At 35.1% G+C, this 23,915-nt stretch overlaps 1 protein-coding gene and 1 long non-coding RNA gene across 8 annotated transcripts in view; one reads left to right on the top strand and one right to left on the bottom strand.

Moving 5' to 3' along the window:
* Positions 1–7,624, bottom strand: part of LOC125100370 (uncharacterized) — a 57,237-nt gene extending 49,613 nt beyond the window's left edge. Inside the window, exon 1 of the long non-coding RNA XR_007127518.1 lies at positions 7,567–7,624. This is a non-coding gene — a long non-coding RNA (uncharacterized LOC125100370). The remainder of the gene's footprint in view (positions 1–7,566) is intronic.
* Positions 7,625–7,702: 78 nt separating this feature from the next.
* NUDT12 (nudix hydrolase 12) lies at positions 7,703–22,438 on the top strand. Of its 7 annotated transcripts, none has more exons than XM_047730531.1 (8): positions 7,762–7,817; positions 9,734–9,822; positions 10,659–10,744; positions 11,427–12,016; positions 15,596–15,763; positions 17,244–17,357; positions 19,958–20,157; positions 21,124–22,438. In XM_047730531.1, the coding sequence occupies exons 3-8, from the start codon at positions 10,665–10,667 to the stop codon at positions 21,232–21,234; spliced, it is 1,263 nt and encodes a 420-aa protein (XP_047586487.1). In that variant the 5' UTR covers positions 7,762–7,817; positions 9,734–9,822; positions 10,659–10,664; the 3' UTR covers positions 21,235–22,438. The 7 variants fall into 7 exon arrangements, with proteins under 7 accessions (XP_047586491.1, XP_047586488.1, XP_047586484.1 ...); XM_047730529.1 differs by having other exon boundaries at positions 7,768–7,817; positions 10,659–10,870; XM_047730535.1 differs by lacking the exon at positions 9,734–9,822 and having other exon boundaries at positions 7,703–7,817; positions 10,663–10,870.
* Positions 22,439–23,915: the final 1,477 nt, after the last annotated feature.

Here is a 23,915-nt window from a genome sequence, read left to right as displayed (position 1 = left end):
GAACTTAAAATACATAAAGCATTTTTGGGGTGTCTGGCTCAGGTGACAGAGTATGCAACTCTTGATCTCAGGGTCGGAAGTTCAAGCCTCACAGTGGATGTCTGTAGAGATTACTTAAAAAAAAAAAATAGATAGAATCTTGGAACATGAAAACAATAAAATTAAATTAAGATGTTAAATAAAATTAAATTAAGAAATAAATAAAATACATAAAGTGCTTTACCATGACTGTTAAAAAAATCACCATATAATGTTAAAAATGAGGTTTTCGTACCTTAAAAATGGTACTTTTAGAATAAAAAGAGGGAGAGGTGGAATATTTCTGTAATTTTTCAAAACTCTGGAAATTCACTGAATATGAACTGACAGCTCAGAGAATAAAAACAAAATGCCATCCCACAGATTCAAAAAGTGTTTATTAATCATTCTAAATTTCATTCCTCTTTTTAATGTATTCTGAGAATATCATGGCAATCAGCATTGTATTATTGTTGTAATGATAGCTTAGGAGGCAACAAAAATCCTCTCTGGGATACTGAAATCATACAAGTTAGAGACAGCTGACAGAGCACTGTTGGGGCACTTCGTTTAGAAATTACAGGTAAGGTGCCCTCTATAATAGTAAAGTCATTCCAGTTTTTCATTCCAAAATTCCAGATTTACTTCTGAACGAAACCTATATGGGGCTCAAAAACAAAATATATTCACCACCAACAATAAATTCACTGACATGTGAGCACATAACATGTGGCTTTAAATATAGCACTAAATTATTCGTCCTCCATAGAGATAGAATGGACTCTGATTCATAGAGCAGGTAACAAACCTAAGGCTCTCAATCACGGCTGAAGGAATTTACGTGCGCTGCAGACATTCACTCTCTGTAGAAGGTCATCGCTTCACAGCCTGGGAAATAATCCCTGCCAGCGGACTTGCAAAGTGCCTGAGGCATCGCTCCTGAGAGGCATAACTCCTCTTCTTTCAAGGCTAGAGGTCAGAGCCATGATCACAGCTCAGTCAAATTTAAAGGAAAATGTATCTAGGGTCAAAAATACCCTAAGGAAAAATAGAAGACTAAAACTAAAAAAAAATATATTGTGCTCCTCTGGGCTTTGGGATAGTGATAGGAAAACCTGTTGCAGAATATTAAATGCAGATCTTTTTTCATCTGATGGCTTCAAAATAGCTAAACTGAAACTGAATACGGAATCTGATGCATGTCATGCTGCAATCAGTTTTGACGACATTTTTAAATGCTACAAATCCATTTAAATCCTCATCAGCCTAGACCTTCTAAAAAAGAAAAAAAATCAAGCTTAAGTGACTTAAACATGAAATGTGAGCATTGGTTCAATGATTAAATTACTGCATCAATTAACTTGAGTACACAGAAAGAATGCTCCTCTTTCAAAGAAATGTTAATTCTGCTCCCAATCAGACAGACCCCTCCTCATATCATGGTTGTTGCTTCATAAAACACAACTCACACAGCAAAAGGGGAGAGATGATTTATAAATAAGAATAAACTGCTGTTTGGGAATTCTTTATAAAATACATAAACTAAATTGATGTTTATGTGAAAAATATAGTCATTTCCATATACTTCCAAGAGTGAAAAACTCTGAAAATTGTTTTTGAAAATCATAAGACAGATGAAATTACCATTAAACTCGACAAAAGTGGCTTGGTACCCATAAACATCATAAATGAGTATATTTAAAGATTAAATGCATTTCTGGATGTACACATCGCAAAGGGGAAGGTATTTTATTTTGGTCATCTCTGCCAACTGCTATTACATGCTGTCATTTTCAGTAAGGGGAAATGTATTTGCAAAAGCAGAGTGAGCACAACAGGCCTTAAATCAGACAAGTTGGGGACTGCTGACAAAGCGTTGTCTGCACTCTGCCTATCAGGGCCCTTGAATATCAGAATTTTATGGTGTGTTTTCCTGACATATCTGATAACATAGTAAACTCTACCATCTCCTTAGAATCTGGAGTTCTAACCTACTTCTAAGTTTGCTCCTACTCTTTTAAGGGACCAGACTCCATCTTGGCAAGGAGGAAAGGAAGATTCCCTGATGAACTGATTTTGTCCTTTCATTATTCTTGGGCTTTCAAATCTCAGTTCAGAGATTACCTGGTCACTGTTTCCTCTATCACTTAGAACAGACTATGTTACGGTGAGGTAGCGACTTAACCCTGAAATCTCTTTGGCTTACACCAAAAGTTTTATTTCTCACTCATATAAAGTCTGTTTCAAGTCTGGCAGCCATCCATAGCAGCTCCCTCTCAAGGGTGAGTGCCAGTCCTATCTCCTTGTGACGTCGTTATCTTAACGTGTCATACCCATATTGCCATGACAGGGTAATAAAGATATGGAGGACAAGGTAATAAGGAGAGAGCAATTAGAAAATCTAAGGGAGGGGAACCTGGGTTGTGCAGTTGGTTAAGCATCTGATTCTTGGTTTCATCTCGGGTCATGATCTCAGGGTCCTGAGATCAAGTCCTCTATGGGGCTCCATGCTTAGTGTGGAGTCTGCTTAAGACTCTCTCTCTCCTTCCCCCACCGGCCCTCCCCCCTGCACTCTCACTCCCTCCCAAATAAATGAATTAATCTTAAAAAAAAAAAATAAGGGAAGAAAATCTAAGAGAAGAATATTTTAACAAGAGGAAAAGCTTGTCCAAAGTCCAAAGCAAACTTGGTATATTCAAGAATGTAGTATATTTGTATGATGTATGTAAATCAGAAACACCCCAACTATAGTTATATGTGAAATTATCTTATATCAAGGATCTTATGTGAAGATACTTTTAAGGAATTCACCTCTATATTTTCAAGTTAAAAGCATGGTTCCCATCATACTTCATCACTCTAACTGCCAACTTTATTAAGTGCCTTAGGAAAGAAAAGCAGCCATTATCATATTCAATTTTCTAAAAATCAGACCCTCTTCAATTAAAAAAACAATCTATTAGAGAATAAAGCAAAACCACATAAAGTGTTAATACAAAAATTTGAGGGGCACCTGGGTGGCTCAGTTGGTTAAGTGTCTGCCTTGGGCTCAGGTCATGATCCCAAGGTCCTGGGATCAAGCCCCACATTGGGCTCCCTGCTCAGTGGGTAGCCTGCTTCTCTCTTTCCCTCTGCCTGCCACTCCCCGTGCTTGTGTATTCTTTCTCTCTTTCTCTCTCTGTCAAATAAATAAATAAAATCTTAAAAAAAATACAAAAATTTGAAAACAATGTGTGAGTAAGAATAAGATATATCTCCAGAGAGTATAAGGCTAAATTACCAAATAAAATTATCTACATAAACTTTTATTTCTATATTATCTATAAACTAAAGTTTCTGTCTGGTTGAGGGAAAATAACTAGATGGATTTTCACTAAATTTTCAGGATACAGTTAGCATATTTCTGTCTTAAGAAACAGTCTATGTGTTACACACAACATTCATTTGCAGGGCACACAAAAAAGGTAGAGACTAACTTTCCAGAGCAGCTAAAACTAAAAGTACAACAAAAGGTCCATGAAATCCTAAAGGGCTGGTAATTGTGAGGGATAGGCCATTTTGTAAAACAATGTTATAAATGGACAGGAAGAAATTCATGGTTTCAAATTTGAATTACAAATTATTCAACTCAAAGGCAATCAATCCAAATTCCATGCACTGGTTTGCAATAACATTAATTCTCATATACACAAGAGAATATAGTGTGTCCCAGAATGAGTAGTAATAGGGATCTATTTATATAATAATAGTTAATGATTCTCCCAAACTTTCCAGTGGAGGTTAACTACCATACAACAGAGGTTCTGAACTAAAAAGAGGAAAAAAAGATTGTTTTAATTTAGGTTTTCCCAGAAGCAAATCCTGAGACAAAGATTCACATGTAATTGCTTATATAGGAGAAAAAAATGGTAGGGAAAGAAGGAAGTGAGCCTGGTAAGGAAAGGCAAGCATAAAGGGTTGGTTATTATTAATCATGTATCCACTGTGGATTAAAACCAACCAACAAACAAACAAACAAAAAAACCACTAATTCCACTCGGGATATCTGGCAAACAGTCTATAGCAGTCTAGCCAGTGTGTGAAAGACACAGTTATTTTATATATTCATTCATGTCAGCCTTTAGCTAGGGCTACTTCCAGGCAGTATTAATCATCTGGCATTGCAGAGCAGAAAGACAAAGTGGACCCCGGTGACAAGAAAGAGCCCTCAGACAAAGGAATACAGTGGCTGGCAATTGGGATAAGAGCCAGCATACATTGAAGTGGCAAGAGCAAGGGGATACCAATGGTAAACTAACAATCGTGTGGACAGAAATAATCTAGAAGACCCAATAAGAGAGGGACTTGAGTTGGACTTTGAGAAATGGATTGGATTTGGTTAAGGGAAAGCATTTAAGTTAGGAAAAGTGGCATGAGCAAAAGGTCTGAGGTAAGATATCATAAGAGTTATCCTAGGTCAGTTATAAGCCAGTTTGCCTGGATCATGGATATAATTAGATAGGAGATTCTTGGGAAGATATGGCAAAAAATATATGTTGGGTCCATATTAAGAAAGGTAGAAATGTTGGCTAAACAGTTTAAACTTTTTCTTCTAGGTATTAGGGAACCTTTAAGTTTCCAAGCAGGAAATTAATAAAATGAAAACATTATTTTATGGCATTAATGTCCATGTTGGCACCACTCTTGTCTTTGGAATGTAAACTTCTATTGGATAGGATCTGTATCTGTTCAATTTCCCTAGGGGAGGATTACATGCAGAGAACCATTCAGTAACCTATTAGCAATGAGCACCCCAAATACAAAGAACTGTGGTATCTAAATACCATTTCTAATGTTCCTTGAAAAAATGGATTCCAGATCTGTGCAGAATATTTATAAGATGACTTTAAAACATTTTGTTATTCCAGAAAGGAAGCTGTCAAACACTACAGTAGCCTGGTCAAAAGAACAAAGGAGCCCACTTAGGGTTCCAACTGGCCAAAGAAACAATTTGAACATCAAAATAATAAATATTACAGAAATATGGGGGGTTTTTTTTAGATTTTATTTGTTTATTTTACAGACAGAGATCACAAGTAGGCAGTGAGGCAGGCAGAGAGAGAAATATGTTTTAAATAATATCTTCAATGACTAGAAATATCAAAAATTTAACATCTATGAGTTCATAAAAATATTTAAAAAGTTGAAGGATATTAGGGAACTAACTTATTATTCCTAAAACTAGAAAATAAAGGAAAATTGTACACTTATCCTAATTTTCCTATGTAAACTGTACTTACTGAGGTAAAGCTCTTTACTACAAAAAATAATTTCTCTTAATAAATGTAGTATGGTCAAATTAGAATTTCATCATTTTGCAACTTCTAAAGAAATAATGGAAGACAATAATCATTAATGGCTGCTAAAACTATTAGCTGAAAAGTGATGGGAAAATTCAGGTTAACAATATTTAGACCCAAAAAGCAATTGCAACATGACACAGACAACCAGACAGTGGAAGCTTCTTAATGTAAAATAAGGGGAAGCAAATAATACCTATGAATTCTTTCTACCCATTGGAAAAAAATGGTTTTTAATCTCAATAACCTGTAGATTTAACTACCAGTTCAGGGGCACCTGGGTGGCTCAGTGGCTTAAAGCCTCTGCCTTCAGCTCAGGTCATGATCCCAGGGTCCTAGGATCAAGCCCCACATCGGCCTCTCTCTTCAGTGGGGAGCCTGCTTCCCCCCGCATTTCGTCTCGACCTGCCTCTCCGCCTACTTGTGATTGCTGTCTGTCAAATAAATAAATAAAATCTTTCAAAAAAAAAAAAAAAAACTACCAGTTTATAAGAAATAAGGCAAAAAGACACAGAGGAATACAATTTATAAAATTCAGAATATGGGACATTACAAAGCAGATAATCATTATTCTTAAATAAATCACAAGAAAAATATTATAGAAGAAACTATAGATCAAAAGACATCAACTGTAATGTGGAAACTTTGTTTAGAACTGATTTAAGCAAATCAAGTGTAAAATATATTTAAAAAATTTTGAGACAATTATATTAGATATTTAATGAGTCTTCCATATTACAGAATTATTATAAAAATTTTAGTTTGTACTAACGATAATATAATTTTATTCTTTTTAAGAGCCATTTTACATTTTAGATATATATTCATAATTCCAAAAAGTTTACCCTTAAATATTTATCAATAAAATAATATGGTGCCTGGTATTTACTTCACAAGAATCCAAAAAACTGGCATGGCTATATATTTGTAATTGTTTATGCTAGATGATTAATATATGATGCTCCTTATACTAATCTATTAAATATATGCTTGAAGACAAAAGTTTGGGTATTTCAAGTGAGTTACCAAAACTTTGTACTTCTTTTTTTTTTTTTTTTTTTTTTAAAGATTTTATTTATTTATTTGTCAGAGAGAGAGAGAGAGAGAGCACAGGCAGACAGAGTGGCAGGCAGAGGCAGAGGGAGAAGCAGGCTCCCCACAGAACAAGGAGCCTGATGTGGGACTCGATCCCAGGACGCTGGGATCATGACCTGAGCCGAAGGCAGCGGCTTAACCAACTGAGCCACCCAGGCGTCCCAAAACTTTGTACTTCTGATCTCCTGTCTGATCCTTGCTATCATTAGAGACTAAAGACAACTACCCACAGAAAGAAGCATAGGGCAAAGCTTTAAAAAGCAGTAATGATGGGGTGCCTTGGAGGCTCAGTCAGAAAATCGAGCAACTCTTGATCTTGGGGTGATGAGTTCAAGCCCTACACTGGGTGTGGAGATTATTAAAAAATAAATAAACTTAAAAAAATAAAAAATAAATAAATAGAAAAATTTTAAAAAGCAGTAATGAAAGCACAATGCCAAGGAGTATACCTAACTTCACTGTGAGAAGAAAAAGCTTCCAATGTCTCAAATTCATTCAGGAAGCAATGGTCAGCCTTAGCCAATTCAACTTAATGACTGCCACGGTTGCAGTTTGTAAAGAAAAAAAGCCCTGGTCTAGGAGACTACCAACAGACTACCAACAGACTACCAACTCTGCAAGCTCGGACTCACGTAACTTTAGGTTTTGGAATTTGAAAACACAGTAAGTGAAATAACAGCATGAATGATAATTGCGTTGTGAGTACTAACTCTAAATTCTAAACTTCGTAAGAGCTTTAAACGCATTATCCTCTTTTAACCACATAACCCAAGGAGGTGTTGTGGGCACATAATATATACTTTTTAAAGGACGATTAAATGAAGTAGGCAACAATACATGGTACCATTTTGCACATAACGAGTTTAGGTTCAGAGATGCACACTGTTTTAAGGTCACGCATTGGAGTAAGCTGGTCCAGCCAATATTCCAGTGGAAGAATGCTTTGAACATGCATGCCACTGCATCAGACCATACAAGAGAGGAGGTTAGGGGACTGGATGTGAAACACTGGAAAACTTAAAAACCTCTTCCACAGACCTACAGCTTTCCGTCGGCCGCACCATACTTCATAGGTCTCCGCAAGACCGGGAAAGAAAACCAGCCTTTCACTCACCCCCAAGAAGCTGGACCTCACAGCCTGGAGCTCCCGCCGAGGCTCCCGAGCGCCTTCGTTCCCCCAAACCCCTCCCCTTCACGGATCGCGCACAATTGGTGACCGTGAAACTACATTACCCATAAAACCGTTCGAGAACAGCGAACCTCCGCCGGAAGTCCGGAAGGCTGAATCCGGCGCCGGGAAGAGTGAGAGGGGTTTTCCCGGTGTTGCGGCTTTATCTTGCATTCCTCTACTCTGGTCACCTTTGGGTTAGTAGCAGCAATGAGTAGTTAGTCGGCCCCGGTGCCCTCCGTGGGGTGGGTGACCAGTTCTCAGTACTTTTTGATCTCAGCGCTGTTGGCCTGGCCATGCTGGGTTGTTAGGCGCAGCCTCGGGATGCGGTGAGGGTGCAGGCGCGGGAGCTATGGGCTCGTAGCCCGGCTTCACAGAGAGGGCAGGGCATAACGCCTGTAGGCTGCTGTGGCCTTTGCAGCCCAGTCTCTGAGGTGGGGAAAACGAAGTGCTGCTTCCACCGTATATTCCCGTTTAAAAGGAGTCTCACAGGAGTGACAAGAAAGTAAACTATCTCAAGGCGTTTAAATGTTGGCAGAGACCTTGTGTAGGTGGCGCTTGACCTGTTAAATGGCCACCTTGAATGCTGAAGGCCGTGGAATTCCTTAAATCGTCATTGACTTCACTGACGGATCTGTGTTTGACCTCTGCCCTGTCTCTTTAACCATGTGACCTTGAGCGAGTCGTGGGCCCTCGGTACTTATCGGTAAAAGTGGGTGTGGTTTGGTTAAACGGCCTCTCAGAATGGTTCATGTTCTTTTTGGAAAGCAAGGACGGCATTTGACTAAGTGAGTCACCTCATCCTGCCTTCAGATTCTTACCTTGCGGAAAACCTGTCAATGAGAAATGAAAAAAATCCAGCAGCTGGATTGCAGATTCTGTGTGATTCTCTGGAATGAGAAATGGTTGTTTCTAGATGGCTATGCTGCCACCAAAAAAAAAAAAAAAAAGCTAAGGGAGAAAGTATACATTTTTCACTGCCTTTCTCCTGAGAATATTGTAGTCATAAGAAGTGCACTGGAGGTAGTGAATGGTACTTTATTTTTGGAGGACAGTCTGCCCTGTGGAGTGTCCTGTGGGGAGGGTGTAGAAATGACTATGACCTCAGAACATGAGACAGTAAAATATTGCTTAAAGTAAACCTAGCTGAAGAACCTGTGTGGTGTTTTTTGGGAAGTCAATTTAGGGGAAAGGCAACTTGAAAGGGACACTATACATGAGTCAGTATACAGCAATGATTCCAAATGAAGTCCTGAACTGAAAAGTTGTAGCTTTTGTTACTGATCATATTTGTAAAGCATTTAGAAATCTCAGTACGAACAGAACAGCGAAGTAAATTCTACAGTAAAGTAATAGTTTTCTCATATAAAAGCCACTCGGCTAATTTAAATTATAAACACATTTTCACCATTCCTGTGAGTAGTTGTTTAAGCCTTTTATTTTAATCCCAGAATAGTTAACAGTGTTAAAATTAGTTTCGGGTGTACAATATTGTGATTCAGCAATTTTACAGGCTGTTGCGTGCTCATCCTGAGTATACTCTAATCCCCATCACCTATTTCACCTGCCCCCCCACCTCCCCTTTGTGTAGTTAAATTTTACCTTTTTATAAGTAGCAGGAAGATAAAAACAGGAAAAGTAAATAATCTTTTCAGCCCATTTTTCCTTAAATTTTGTTCATACTCCCTCGACTATAAAACTGATCAACCAAATTGCAGTGTGGGAACGCTAGAGACAACAGCACTCCAAATGTATGGACTATAACCTTTTCTTTTTAGCCTGAATAACTTATTGCTTAGAATGATAGAAAGAAGTTAGAATCCAAATCAATTCTTTTTTTTTTTTTTAAAGATTTATTTATTTATTTATTTCACAGAGAGAGATCACAAGTAGGCAGAGAGGCAGGCAGAGAGAGAGATAGAGGAGGAAGCAGGTTCTCCGCTGAGCGGAGAGCCCGATGCGGGACTCGATCCCAGGACCCTGAGATCATGACCTGAGCCGAAGGCAGAGGCTTAACCCACTGAGCCACCCAGGTGCCCCTCCAAATCAATTCTTAATTAGCATTTCACTAAACAAAAATTCATACCTTACAAAAAATATTTTGTTCTCGTAGAGAACTTAAGCTTGAACCATTTCCACGAAGAATAGCTCAGTTTGTGCCCTACCACTTTCAATCCACATTGAGATGAAATTTATTAAGAGGTATGAAACATATTTTCTATATATTTTCTTACTGAAACAGCAAATAACAATGCAAAGTTAATGGTTTAAAAAGCTTCTTTGATTCAAATTTTGACAAAATGACCAAATGAACAGGGTTCAGTAATTGATCCAAAATATATTGTTATCTGACTTATGACAAAGATGATAACTGCAGTGCAATGGGACAAATGGTAATTTCAAGAGTGGTGCCAAGTCATATGGATTATCTACTGGGATAAAAACGTATCTAGCCCCTACTTCACACTATGAACAAAGATCAATCCCAGATGGATTGTAGAATTAGTTGTGCACGGGAAAGCAATAAATTGTTTTCATGTGAAACTTAACACAAGTTTTGAATAATCAGCTGTAAGATAATAATTTTCCTAAGGGAAGGCACCTGTTTCTGGTATTATAGAATCTAGGAGAATACTAGTCATCATCTGCTAAAAAACCTCTGACTCGACTTCTGCTTTAACTCCCCTCATTCCTCTGGATCCATATTGAAATCCCTCCGGAATACTTCAGAGTCCTCCTCTTTATAATGTTTGTTACCTGACACTCCTTCTCAAGGATATTCCCCCTTATCTTTATTACCAAAGTTCTTTATACATTGTTATACATCCCATGATGAATTATATTTAAAATTAAAATTATATTTAAGACAATTTTGAAATGTATTCTGTGATGACAATTGAGTACTAATTACCTTTTGAAGAGTGTGTAACTTTAAAAACCATAACTGTCCTAATTACATCTGTATGTAGATAATGTTCCACCATTGAACAAATAGCAATTGAAAATGAGTATTTTTTTTCTATTTTCCTCTTTTTAAGGAAGAAATGTCTTCTATAAAAAGAAGCCCAAAGGAAGAAATAATTTCCCAGTTTCACTATTCAGCAGCAGAAGGAGATATTGCCATGTTAACAGTAATCCTCAGTCATTCTCCATCTCTTCTCAATGAAACGTCTGAAAATGGCTGGACTGCTTTAATGTATGCTGCAAGAAATGGGCACCCAGATGTTGTCCAATTTCTACTTGAGAAAGGGTAAACATTTTAGAGACTACTACCTGAAGGGCTCTGGTTTAATTTCTGGGTTACATACGTCCTTTTATATTTTTCTTGTAGCCATATTTATACCATTGGGCTTGTAAATAACTTACTGACCAGTTTTATTATATAAAAACACAGCACAGTATCTAACTAAAAGCTTTTAACTTCATTTGTTGAGAGAGAAATCCTTCATACTTAATATCAAATCAAATTTATGAGTTAGTCTAATCCTCTACTCCCTAATAGAAAATGTAGATCTACCCACTATGACTATGAAGAACCCCTCATAAAATTTTAATTTCTTCTTATAACATATAAAACTTACTGTTTTTATTTTATAATTCCCCAGAAATACTAAATATCTATTATCTCTAACTTTTCATCATTTATTATTTCTTTTAACCTTCCCATTAGTAAATTATGTCCTAAGAGAAAAAAAATCTACATAATAATCATTAGTGGGGCTATCATGTGCATCTGGAAACATTTTATTGTAATAAATATTAAAGAAAATGTTTATTTCCTATTTTATTTTTCTTTCCATCTGTAGGTGTGACAGATCCATTGTCAATAAATCAAGGCAGACTGCACTGGATATTGCTAAATTTTGGGGTTATAAGCATATAGCTAATTTACTAGCTAATGCTAAAGGTGGGATGAAGCCTTGGTTCCTAACTAATGAAGTGGAAGATTGTGAAAATTATTTTAGCAGAACACTATTAGACCGAAAAAGTGAAAAAAGAAATAATTCTGACTGGCTACTAGCTAAAGAAAGCCATCCAGCCACAGTTTATATCCTTTTCTCAGACTTAAATCCCTTGGTTACTCTAGGTGGCAATAAAGAAAGTTTCCAACAGCCAGAAGTCAGGCTTTGTCAGCTGAACTACACAGATATAAAAAATTATTTGGGTCAGCGTGAAAAGATCACCTTGATTTTTCTTGGAGTAGAACTTGAAATGAAAAAAGAATCATTTAATTATGCTGGAGAAGTCCCAAGAGAAGAAGAAGATGGGTTGGTTGCCTGGTTTGCTCTAGGTATAGATCCTGTTGCTGCTGAAGAATTTAAGCAAAGACATGAAAATTGTTATTTTCTTCATCCTCCGATGCCAGCTCTTCTGCAATTGAAAGAAAAAGAAGCTGGTAAGAAATGTATATGGTTTACCTATTGGTAATAATTACTTGTTGGTAACAATCTGGGTTTTGGAACTGGATTGGAGTTATACATATCTTCATTTTCTAGGAGGCGTGCTTTTTTTCAGTAAGCAATGAAATTAGGCTATCTTCATTAGAACTTTCCTAAATTTCTCATTCTAGGGAACTACTCTCCTGAGCAGTTTTAATCAGCCAAAATTACTTTCCCCAAAATTAATCCTAATGCATGCTAGTGTTATTTGATTCTTCAGTGAATAATTATGGAGCACTTGCTATACACTAAGCATGATGGCAAAGACTTTGATTATTTTGTTTTCTGTTGCTAGCATACAGTGTAAACTGTATGCTAGTTTATGTGGGACCTTATATGCCATGGTTTTATTCCAAATTCCATTTAAATGTTGTAACCTGACCTATGATTTAAAAAACAAAAACCCTCACTCTGCCTGCTTTGTAGATCATGATTTGTAGGTAATTAAGTGTGAAGTCAGAAGTCTTGTTAAGAAGGGATTGGCGATTATAGTAGTTTAAGTAAGAGGTTGCAGTGGATTGGTTTGATGGAGCGAAAGGGAGAGTTTGAGATGTTCTGGAGGTAAAACTGATCAGGCTTCATCAGTCAGTAGAGGCTATTTCAAGTGAGAGAGAGATGATGGTACCCTGGACCACAGCCTGAATTAAGGTCATAATGGTATAGATAAAGAAAGGGGGTTATGGGGTGCCTGGGTGGCTCAGTGGGTTGAGCCGCTGCCTTCGGCTCGGGTCATGATCTCAGGGTCCTGGGATCGAGCCCCGCATCGGGCTCTCTGCTCGGCGGGGAGCCTGCTTCCTCCTCTCTCTCTGCCTGTCTCTCTGCCTGCTTGTGATCTCTCTCTGTCAAATAAATGAATAAAAAAATTCTTTAAAAAAAAAAAAAGAAAGGGGGTTATGTTCAAGGTATATTTTAGAGAGAAAATTATCGGCATTTGCTGATGGATTGGGTATGGGGTTTATAATGATGAAAGAAAAGATCAAGAATGATGGCTAGGTTTGAGATTTTAGTAATTTGATGTATAGTGATACTATTTCTTGATTAATATAGGGTGACAGGTTGAGCAAGTGAAGCAGGACAGTCTTGAAGTAAATAAATCAAGATTTTAGTTTTGGGCATATTCAGTTTTACAGAAGGATATTGGAATCTGAAACACAGAGGTGAGGTGTGAAGTGGACATACCCATGTGGGAGTCATCAACATAAAGGTGATATTTAGATCTCAGGAAACTGAGATGGGGAGTTGAGAACAAGCAAGAAAGAGAGCCTCAGAATCATACCTGAATCCCCCTAAATTTTGAGGTCAGGTAGAAAGAGGAGCCATCAAAGGTATTATTGACAGTGTGGCCATAAGGTATGAGGAAAACAGGAGAATGTGCTCATGGAAATCAAGAGAGCAGAGTATTTCAAAGAGGAAGTGGTCAAATATATTGAATGCTATAAGATAGACCATAAATATATATATATATATATATATATATATATATATATATATACACATATATATTTTTTTTTAAGGATCTTTCATTTTGGTAATAGGAAGCTGTTGATGAATTTGACAAGAGGTATATCGGTGAAGTGGAAAGAATATAAGCTAAATAAAGGTAGACTGAAAAGTTAGTGGGAGGTAAGGAAGGGGTCACTTGTCAATGTCCACCTTCCCTTAGGAGATGTGTGGTGGGTCCTTTCAGAGACCGCTTAGATTATCTCATCCCAAAGTCTGTATTGGTATGTTTTAGTCTCCACATCTATGGAGAAAACATTGCACTTTTTAAAGAAAATATCTTTTCTTAGGGCACTTGGGTGTTCAGTCATTAAGTGGCTGCCTTCAGCTCAGGTCATGATCCCAGAGTCCTGGGATCAAGCCCCTGCATCAGGCTCCCTGCTCAGTGGAGAATCTGCTTCTCCCTCTGCCCCTCCTCACCACTCATGCTCTCATTCTCTCTCAAAAATAAATAAAATATTTTTAAAAAAAGAAAATATCTTTTCTTTGTAGCTATGTAATTTTAAGATCAAAAGGGTCTCTCTCTTCCTCTCTTTTTACTAGCAAGAAAACGGAGGCCCTTTTATTCACTTGCTGTGTAAACTTCCACAGTTAACCTCTTTGTGCCTCAGTTCCCTCCTCTAGAAAAAGAGGATAATAATACGTACATCATAGGATTGATCTAAACATTAAATAAAATGAGGTAACCTGTTGAGCTATGTAAGTATTTTTATTCATTTCACATAAAATATATTTGTATTATTTGTCATTCGTATTATCCATCCATACCCCACTATCCTCTGTATCAGATGGGCCAATAGAAATATAACTGTTTTGTTCTTCATTAAAATAAATGATACATATGAAGATCTTTCTATGATGCTTCACACATAGTTGGTACTAAATAAATATTAGCATTTCTTATTGAAACAATATTGAAATAATGTAAGTAGCACAAATTACATATTACAAGGTGACACAGTAAGGAAATATTTACTGTTGCCTACAGTTCATTGAATTTCATTATTAATTTGTTTTTATGCATGGTTTATTTTGTTTTTCCCAGTTTAAAACATTGTTATTGTTGTTTATGGTCATTTTGCTTTTTTTTTCAAAAATCCTTAACCCAAATAATGTGTTTTAGTGAGAACAAGTGTCGGGCAAATGCAAATGTAACATTTCTGCTTTTATTGTTTCAATTATAACATTTCTGATCAGGCCATATTCTTTTTTGAAGTACCAGGGTAAAGGCTATAGCCAAAGTATATATATTTTTATATATGTATATATATTTATTCTAGTAGGCATTTTTTTCATGAACAAAGTTAACCATGAATGTTATAAATGAAGTATTTCTTTTTTAATATTCTGTGCAATTTCCAGTTGTAAACAGGATGTGTTTCATGGTGACATGGACCAGTACTAGTTTAGCGACCCAGGAAAGGAGAACTCCGGTAGTTTCCTATTAATATGTTCTTTGTAGTCCAAGTCTAAATTAGGAAGTGTCTACATAGTGTATTTTTATAAGAATCACTATTATAGGGGTGGGGGGTGGGAGGTTGGGGGCACCAGGTGGTGGGTATTGTAGAGGGCACGGATTGCATGGAGCACTGGGTGTGGTGCAAAAATAATGAATACTGTTATGCTGAAAAAAATAAAAAAATTTAAAAAAAAAAAAGAATCACTATTATAAAATCAATATTTGTAAGATCACTAGAATACACTAGAATCTTGTGTATCTAAAATTTAAAAATCACCAATTGTAAAAGCCTGACCTAATATAGTATATAAGATAGATGTGCTAACATCTATCTTATATGAGAGTTATATCTTATTAGTCCAAATTAAAGTTAAATCAGATTTTCATCTGTCATCTATTGGATTAAACATTTTACTTCAAAAGAAATATACATCATAAAAATAAAAATATGAAAATTCTTGATCACTTAGCTATTCAGAAAATACAGTGTATGCCTTGACTTACGAACATTTTACTTTGATATTAATTTGTTTACAGTTTATCACAGAAATAAAACTTTTTTATGCTTCTCTTAAAGGGGTTGTAGCCCAAGCAAGATCTGTTCTTGCCTGGCACAGTCGATATAAGTTCTGCCCAACCTGTGGAAGTGCAACTAAAATTGAAGAAGGTGGCTACAAAAGAGTCTGCTTAAAAGAAGACTGCCCTAGCCTCCATGGTGTTCACAATACATCATATCCAAGAGTTGGTAAGTCTTTTCTTTTACAGTGAAATTTCAGACATCTGGAATCTTAGGGAATAAGACGTTCTGGGAAGACAAGATTTTGAATTGTTGAGGGGTTCACCTTTTTATTAAAACCACATTTAATATAACTTGAGACTATAAGTATTAAAGTATTAAATAGTTTCATAGCTTTTAAGTAAGGGACATTGTACATAATTAGCCTTTTTTTCTTTTAAGATTTTATATGTTTATTTGTCAGAGAGAGAGCACAAGCAGGGAGAGTGGCAAAACATAGGGAGAAGCAAGCTCCCCGCTGAGGAAGGAGCCTGATGCAGGGCTTGATCCCAGGACCCTAGGATCATGACCTGAGCCAAGGGCGAAAACTTAACCTTACTGAGCCACCCAGGCATCCCTAATTAGCCATTTCTTAACTCTGAGTTAATCAAAATGAATTTGATGTATTAAAATACATGATTTCAAAAGTCTACCAATCTGGATCTGCTTAATGCAGAGACCAAAAAGAATAAAATAAAATAAATAAAAATAAAAAACAACAATTCAGTGCCTGTTCAGGACATCACCAAAGCAGTACAGCCTGGAGCTAGCTTTTCATCACTGGTGTTGCCTACCTATACCTTCTCTCCTAATTGCTGCTTTGGAGCCTTCTGTAGGTTTGGAAATCTGAGAACCTCGTCCTTTAAAACTTGTGAAAAAATAATAATAAACGATCAATAACTGAGGAAGTCTCCTGAGAGTAAAATGCATGACTTTGTGACACCTGGTTTCACTGCTCAGGAGCCTTTTACGTTTGATTCCTGTTTTCAGTCATGATCTAGCAAGGAGAATTCATTGCATTAATGACTTCTGGGAAATAAACTCTAAGTTAAATTTTATATTTTTAATGGCTTAAACTTAGTCATAGAACCACTTTAGCTTTTAAAAACATTTGTTCAAGATTGGGATGGAAGGGAGAGGAAAATTCGCATTACTATGGTAAAATTTGTATTTTCTTCATGCCATATAATACCTACTCTTGGAATGTCTGGGTAGCCCACTCATTAGGCATCTGCCTTCAGCTCAGTTATGATCCTGCAGTCCTGGGATTGAGTCCTGCATAGGGCTTAGGAAACCTGTTTCTCCCTCTGCCCGCTGCTCCCCCTCCTTGTGCTGTCTCTCTCTCTTTCAAATAAATAAATAAATTCTTTTTAAAAAGTGCCTACTCTAACATTTTTATAATTAAAATATATGCCTAGCATACAGTAAGTATATAATACATGTTGCTATTAAGAAGAAGACAAAATTGATCTTTCTTTACGTATAATATTCTTTGCAGTTTCCGTGAAATATTCTGTCATGAGGCAGAAAGAAACACTCTCATAATTAGAAAAGAGTCTTGTTCTTATAAGGGCTATACCTTTTTATTATACTATTTGACAGTGGCTTTACACAATGAGTCTAAATTATTTTTCCTATCATTCACTCATCTGATTTTTTTTTAAAACAGATCCAGTAGTAATCATGCAAGTTATTCATCCAGATGGGACCAAATGTCTTTTAGGCAGGCAGAAAAGATTTCCCCCAGGAATGTTTACTTGCCTTGCTGGATTTATTGAACCTGGTAAGCCTTTACTTAATAGTTTTGATAATAATCTTCCTTTAACTTAAAATTTCCAAAAAAAAATTTTAGGGGGCATTTGACAAATTATCATGCTATGAAATTGGGTATTTTTAAATATTTTCTGTGTATTTTGAGTGCTGTAATATTTGTTTTTACTAGAATAATTTTGTCCGTTTTAAGAATTCAACATTTCGTCTTTCATATTATTGCTATTACCAAAGTATCTGCATGACTTATACCTCACTCCCTTCTTTACTAGACCCAACTATGTCACCTTATCAAAGAGGCCTTCCCAAATAGCCCCAAATACATTAGTTAGCATTGTACTCTGCATTCACAATTCTGTCATCCTGCCTGACTTTTCCCTATAGCGCTCATTACCACCTGACATGGCGTGTATGTGTGTATGTATTTATGTATGTATGATTGTATTTATGTATGTGAGATTGTATCTCTGTATTTATTATATGATGTATGTATGATGTATCTATTTATCTATCTACTCTTTTTTCTTATCTTCTCATACCAGAATGTAAGTTCCATAAGGGCTGGGATTTTATTTCATTCATCATTATAGCCCACACCCTTAGAGCACTGCCTTATATGTAGTAGAAGCTCAATATATATTTGTGGAATAAATGCTAATTGATATATATGTTTAATCTTAACTTCCAGTATTAATCTGCACTGATAATAATAGTAGTAAACATAATTTGTGCACACTCTCTTTTGAAGGCTTCCCAGATATTGAATCATATGATCCTCATACAGCCTTATAAAGTAGGTACTTATTACAGCCGTTTTACAGATAGGGCACTATGGAACAGGGGCTGAATCACTTGCCCAAGATCAAACAGCTAATCAGTGATAGGGCAGGAATACAAACCTGAGCAATTTGGCAGAGTCCATGCTCTTAGTCACTATGCTGTCTCTAATAACTCTAGGCCCTTTTTTTTTTTTTTAACTGCTGTGTACCATTTTATTTATAAATACTCTTCAATTCACCCATCTGCTGTCGGACAGTTAGTTTATATCTGTTTTTGCTATCGCAAACAACACTGCAAAGAATATCATTATACTCCTCCTTGTGCACATTTGCAAGAGTTATCAGTGGTATATACTTGAGAGTAGAATTGTTGGCTCATAGGATATGAGCATCCTAACCTTTCATAGACATTGCCAAGTTGCTCTTTGAAGTGTTCCTACCAATTTATAGTCTAAAAGCACATGAAATGTTCTATTATTCCACATCATCACCAAGTTAGGATTTTCATACTTTATAATGTCCTAATCTGATAGGTATGAAATAATCTCATTGTAGTTTTCATTTCCCTGCTGATGGAGCATCTTTGTCAAATGTGTTTTAGGCATCTGATTTTCATTTTCTCTGAATTTTACATGTTTATATTCTTTGCCTAATTTTGTTTTGGTTGTTTATCCTTCTTTTCTCATTTCAGGTGTTTTGTAGTATGTATTCTCTAGCTATGGTCTAGCAGATATCTTAACGCTAGTCTATGACTTACCTTTCCACAATATTTTTTTGGTGAACATGAGTTGATTTTAATATGGAAATATAGCATCTATTTGAAATAAAAAGTTACATTTAAATAGCAAAATATTTCTAAACTTTCAGATAAACTTAGAAACAATTCTCTTTATTCTATTTCTCAATTCTAACAAATCAGAATTAAAAAGCACATTTTGGGGCACCTGGGTCACTCAGAGGGTTAAGCCTCTGCCTTCGGCTCAGGTCATGGTCTCAGGGTCCTGGGCTCGAGCCCCACATCGGGCTCTCTGCTTGGCAGGGAGCCTGTTTCCCCTCTCTCTCTGCCTGCCTCTCCACCTACTTGTGATCTTTCTCTCTGTGTCATATAAATATATAAATATCATATTTATATGACTTACATGATATTTATATGTTTATATATATTATATATATTTGTATATTATATATGTCATGTAAATAAAAATAAAAATATATATTTACATATCTATAAATAAAAATAAAAATATTTTTTTAGAAAGTACATTTCTAGGCATTATTTTATCATAACTGAGTCAATAGTCATCTAGAAGAAAAAAAATCATTTAGAAAGAAAAAATACTGTTTCTTATATGGTTTTTAAACTTTTAGTGTTAATGTAATTTTCAACTCTTTTCAAGAAAGTTATCTGCAGTAATTTTTTTAACAACATAAAACAATTTCAAAATTTTAGTAAGGAAAAAGCCATTTATAAAAATCTTAGAATGATAATTTGTAACTATTTAGTGATAATATGTAAATGAGATAATATATAAAATATTTGCATAGTGTTCAGCTAATAGCAGGTGCTGGATAGTTGTAGATGTTACCATTTTTACACTGTAACCAAAAAATCTGGACCTTCAAGAAAAATTTTGGGGCATTTTGATTATGTATGTGGTCATATACTTTAAGAAATAATTTTTTTTTAATTCCAGTCTAGTTTTAGGCTTCTACTTTCTCATGCTTTGAATTGGGTTTCTGTCCAAAGTGATTTCTAAATGTTTGAACCATTCGGAGCACAAAAATGTCCAAGGCATGTTCATCAGCTACTTGTTCTTTTGCCCCATTTGATTAGGAGAGACAATAGAAGATGCTGTTCGGAGAGAAGTAGAAGAGGAAAGTGGAGTCAAAGTTGGCCATGTTCAGTATGTCTCTTGTCAGCCATGGCCAATGCCCTCCTCCTTAATGATTGGTTGCTTAGCTGTGGCAGTGTCTACAGAAATTAAAGTTGACAAGAATGAAATAGAGGATGCCCGCTGGTTCACTAGAGAACAGGTAAAGTTCAATTTAATTTCCTCCTTCTATTGATTGTTCTCTGACTGTATCAGTTTGGGCATGCAGCAAGGATACATGTTTTCACCAAGTTGAATGAATCGTATGGCCCACCCATCATGCATGGATTACAATGTAATTGATGTGTCCTATATCAACTCATTCTGTGAGGTTCTTTTAGTTAATGATTCTGTGCCATTTTCTAATTTCAAGTGCCATTCCTTCAGATTAATGATGCTTTTCAATGGACTTAAAATAGGTAAACATTATGAGAAATATGAGAAACAGGAAGATTATTCTGAGATATTTTGTATTTTAGTTTACAGCATTAAAACAAGTAGTTCTCAAAAAATATCAGTAAAAATGCTTAAAATTTTTGAAAAGTTCTTGTTCTTTTTAAAATGTGCTTAAGGACACAAATAACAAAACTATATACCAAAGATATATTCACAAAAACTTTTTAAAACATCTTCCTTCAGTAGTATAATGAAAGATAAATTACTTGTCTGTGTTTTGCTTAACCCAAAGTATTTGTAGAGAAAACAAATGGATGCACTGTTAGTAATGAAGAGTGAAATCATTTCTGCTTTGCCTAAACAAAATTTATTTTATGTCCAACTTCACAAAGGACAAATTAAATGTTTTTTGGAATTTTATAAAAGGGAACCTGTTGGAAAGTTGATTTCACTTTGAAAATAAGTGTGACGCATGTACTTTTCTTTTTCATGTCCTTATTTTCATAAGGGAATATGCTCTTCTGGAATATTTTTGCAAATTGATTCATTAACTCATTGAATCAACTAAAAGTGCTGTACTAAATTTAGCATGTTGAACATGGATGTTGTCACTTTGTACTGTTGTTACTCACTGTAAAATAATCACATTTTAGTTAAATTGCATAAGCATAGAAGTAGTACTTAAGTATGACAGTGTTGAAATCCTAATACATTTTATTATGGTGTATTTTAGGTTGTGGATGTTCTGACCAAAGGGAAGCAGCAGGCATTCTTTGTGCCTCCAAGCCGAGCTATTGCCCATCAGTTAATCAAACACTGGATTGGAATGAACCCCAATCTCTAAATCAAATAACTAGATTTTGAGTATTAATTGATTTCTAATAACTTATTCCTCAAGTGAGTTAGAAATATTTAGTGCTCTTTGGAATGTCACAACACAGTATTGGATTTCCGAAATATTTTCAACACGTACTTTCCATCTTAACCATAGAATCTGTGTTTTTGTAAGTTACAACACTGCCTCAGATTTTGTTAAATCCAAGTCAGCCTCTCCAAATTTTTTTTTTGGTTGTGCTCCACAACCAAAATACGGTTTTGTGGAGCAAAACCATATTTCTATTACGAAAAATCATGTTATAAAGATGGATACTCTAAAATGTAAACAAACCTAAATTCCAGTGCCTCTTTAAAGCATTAGACTGCTCACTGAAGTTCTATTCTTGAGAAATAATTTTAATGAATTTTAAGCTTCATTTCCAGTCATTGTATTACCATAAAGGTTCTTTCAGCCGTCAGTAGCTGATTTTTGTTCACTTCCCATTGTATTCCACTTTTTTTCCTGGTTTCACTGTTCTAGCAGTGGTGCTGTTATAGTGCTACCATGTGTCTGTTTTGATCAGTGTTAAGAATTTTCTACTTTAACAACTCTGCTAGTGATCAGAATACCATGCCTTCGTGAAAGGAGAGTTTAGGTGAGAGCATACCATTATGTATGGGACCTCCCCCTTAAACCTAAAATCAATTAATATGTATAGTTATCTGTTACACTCAAAGTTGTTTTTAAGACAAATCAAAATTCTCTGCTTTCTCACTGAAATCAAGTTTATTTAAAGAATTCTCAAAGATCAGATGTTTAATATTTCCCAGATAGGTTTACATATTCAATAAAAACACTGGCTTTATGTCATTTTGTGATAAGGGATTTATCTGTATTAGCAAAAATTATGTAATCATTACTAATTGTATTTACTAAACTCAAATGTAACATTTTGATTTTGGCCTTATTTCAACACATTCTAAGAAGCCTTTATAAAATAAGTATATCTTAGAACTGAATCAGCAAGATTCAGAAAAAAGTAAATTGTAGTAATTCGCAATTTCACAACATAGAACTGTCATATTTTATAAGGCTATTTTGAAATTGTTTTAAAAGCTAGTCTATAAATGTATAAGTTTACATAATTTGGCTCTTTAATATTTTATGTTAGAACTGGAAGAGACCATAAGGATAATATATGTAGATCAGTGACCTTTTATAGATAAAGAAATCCTGAAAGGTGAATTTAATTAATTTAACTCATTAAAGTTGAATCAATTAATTAATCGATGAAAGTTACACAATTACAACTTACCATTGTTCATACAATTAATTGTAATTATAGTTAAATAGCTTAATTTTAACAATCTGTCCTATATAGCCTAGTGCAAGACTCTTCCTCTAATAGGAAGTAGAAACTACTATTTAAATTATGGGTAAAGTTAAGAAATTAAATGACAAGAAGGAATGATAAGATGAAATTAGTAATAAATAAGGAATAAAAAGAAAAAATTTACCAATATTGTTAATTAAAATTTAGAAACTAAAATCATTTAACTTAAATATAATTTTCTTAGATTAAGAACTTTACTAATGAACAATGATTTTCTTAGTAACAGATGAAAGTTTATTGGGATCAGGACTTTGGACAAAATTGACTTACATTGGACATTAAGATACATAATAAAATTTGAACTACATAGAAAACTATGTGCCTTGATTCTTTTTTTTTTTTTAAAGACTTTATTTATTTATTTGACAGAGATCACAAGTAGACAGAGAGGCAGGCAGAGAGAGGGAGGGAAGCAGGCTCCCTGCTGAGCAGAGAGCCCGATGCGGGACTTGATCCCAGGAACCTGAGATCATGACCTGAGCCGAAGGCAGCGGCTTAACCCACTGAGCCACCCAGGCGCCCTATGTGCCTTGATTCTAATGAAGTGGGATAACTTAAGGTTCAGTTTTACTCCAAATTTACTTAGAGATTCTAAGATTACATCATAAAGTTCCAGGTTTCCGTGTACAGGTAGCAAAGTAAAATATAAAATATCAACAAAATGTAGTTATAAATTTTAGTTTTGGTTATATAATCCTATACTCAGGGAAAATCAGTAAGTAAATTATTGTTATTAATAATCATTCTTAACATTGCTAACCTCTGAGGTAAATAACTGCATGTAAGTAAAAGGAATAGCAAAGAAATTTTAGAGGTTCAAGTGCCATGAATGTATTCTAATGGAAATGAAGGTAACAATATATTAAAATATTTATCCATTTATTCTGTTTTGTGTGTTATGTATTTTTTAATATGTTTTGATAAATGTCTTCTGAAAAATGAAAAAAGCCAAATTTTAGTCATCCTCCCTTGTTTAATGATGTGTAAACAAAAAGTATAAAAGCGCTTTTAAAAGTGGTCCTATCTAGAAAAACTAAATCTTTAAGTCATATGTGTATATATACACACACATACAAACTTACATGTAGACATTTGTATACACAGTCAATTTTTCATCATCAGATTTGAAGTTATATGACTAATGTCTATTTTTATTAATTGTCTCAAATTACCAATCTTTGCATTTTGAATTTTCCACTGTTTACTGTTCATGGAAGGGCTAAAAGAATTAGAAGCACACATATTTAGTTGGAAAAATTACTAAGTAACTCTTCAGAGATCAGGTTAGAGATTTGGATGAAGACAAAAGAATGGA

This window comes from Lutra lutra, chromosome 5 (genome assembly GCF_902655055.1).
Source record: "Lutra lutra chromosome 5, mLutLut1.2, whole genome shotgun sequence".
Classification (NCBI taxonomy): Eukaryota; Metazoa; Chordata; class Mammalia; order Carnivora; family Mustelidae; genus Lutra; species Lutra lutra.
Note: the sequence above shows the minus strand (reverse complement) of the source record. Positions and strands in the feature narration are given on the sequence as shown.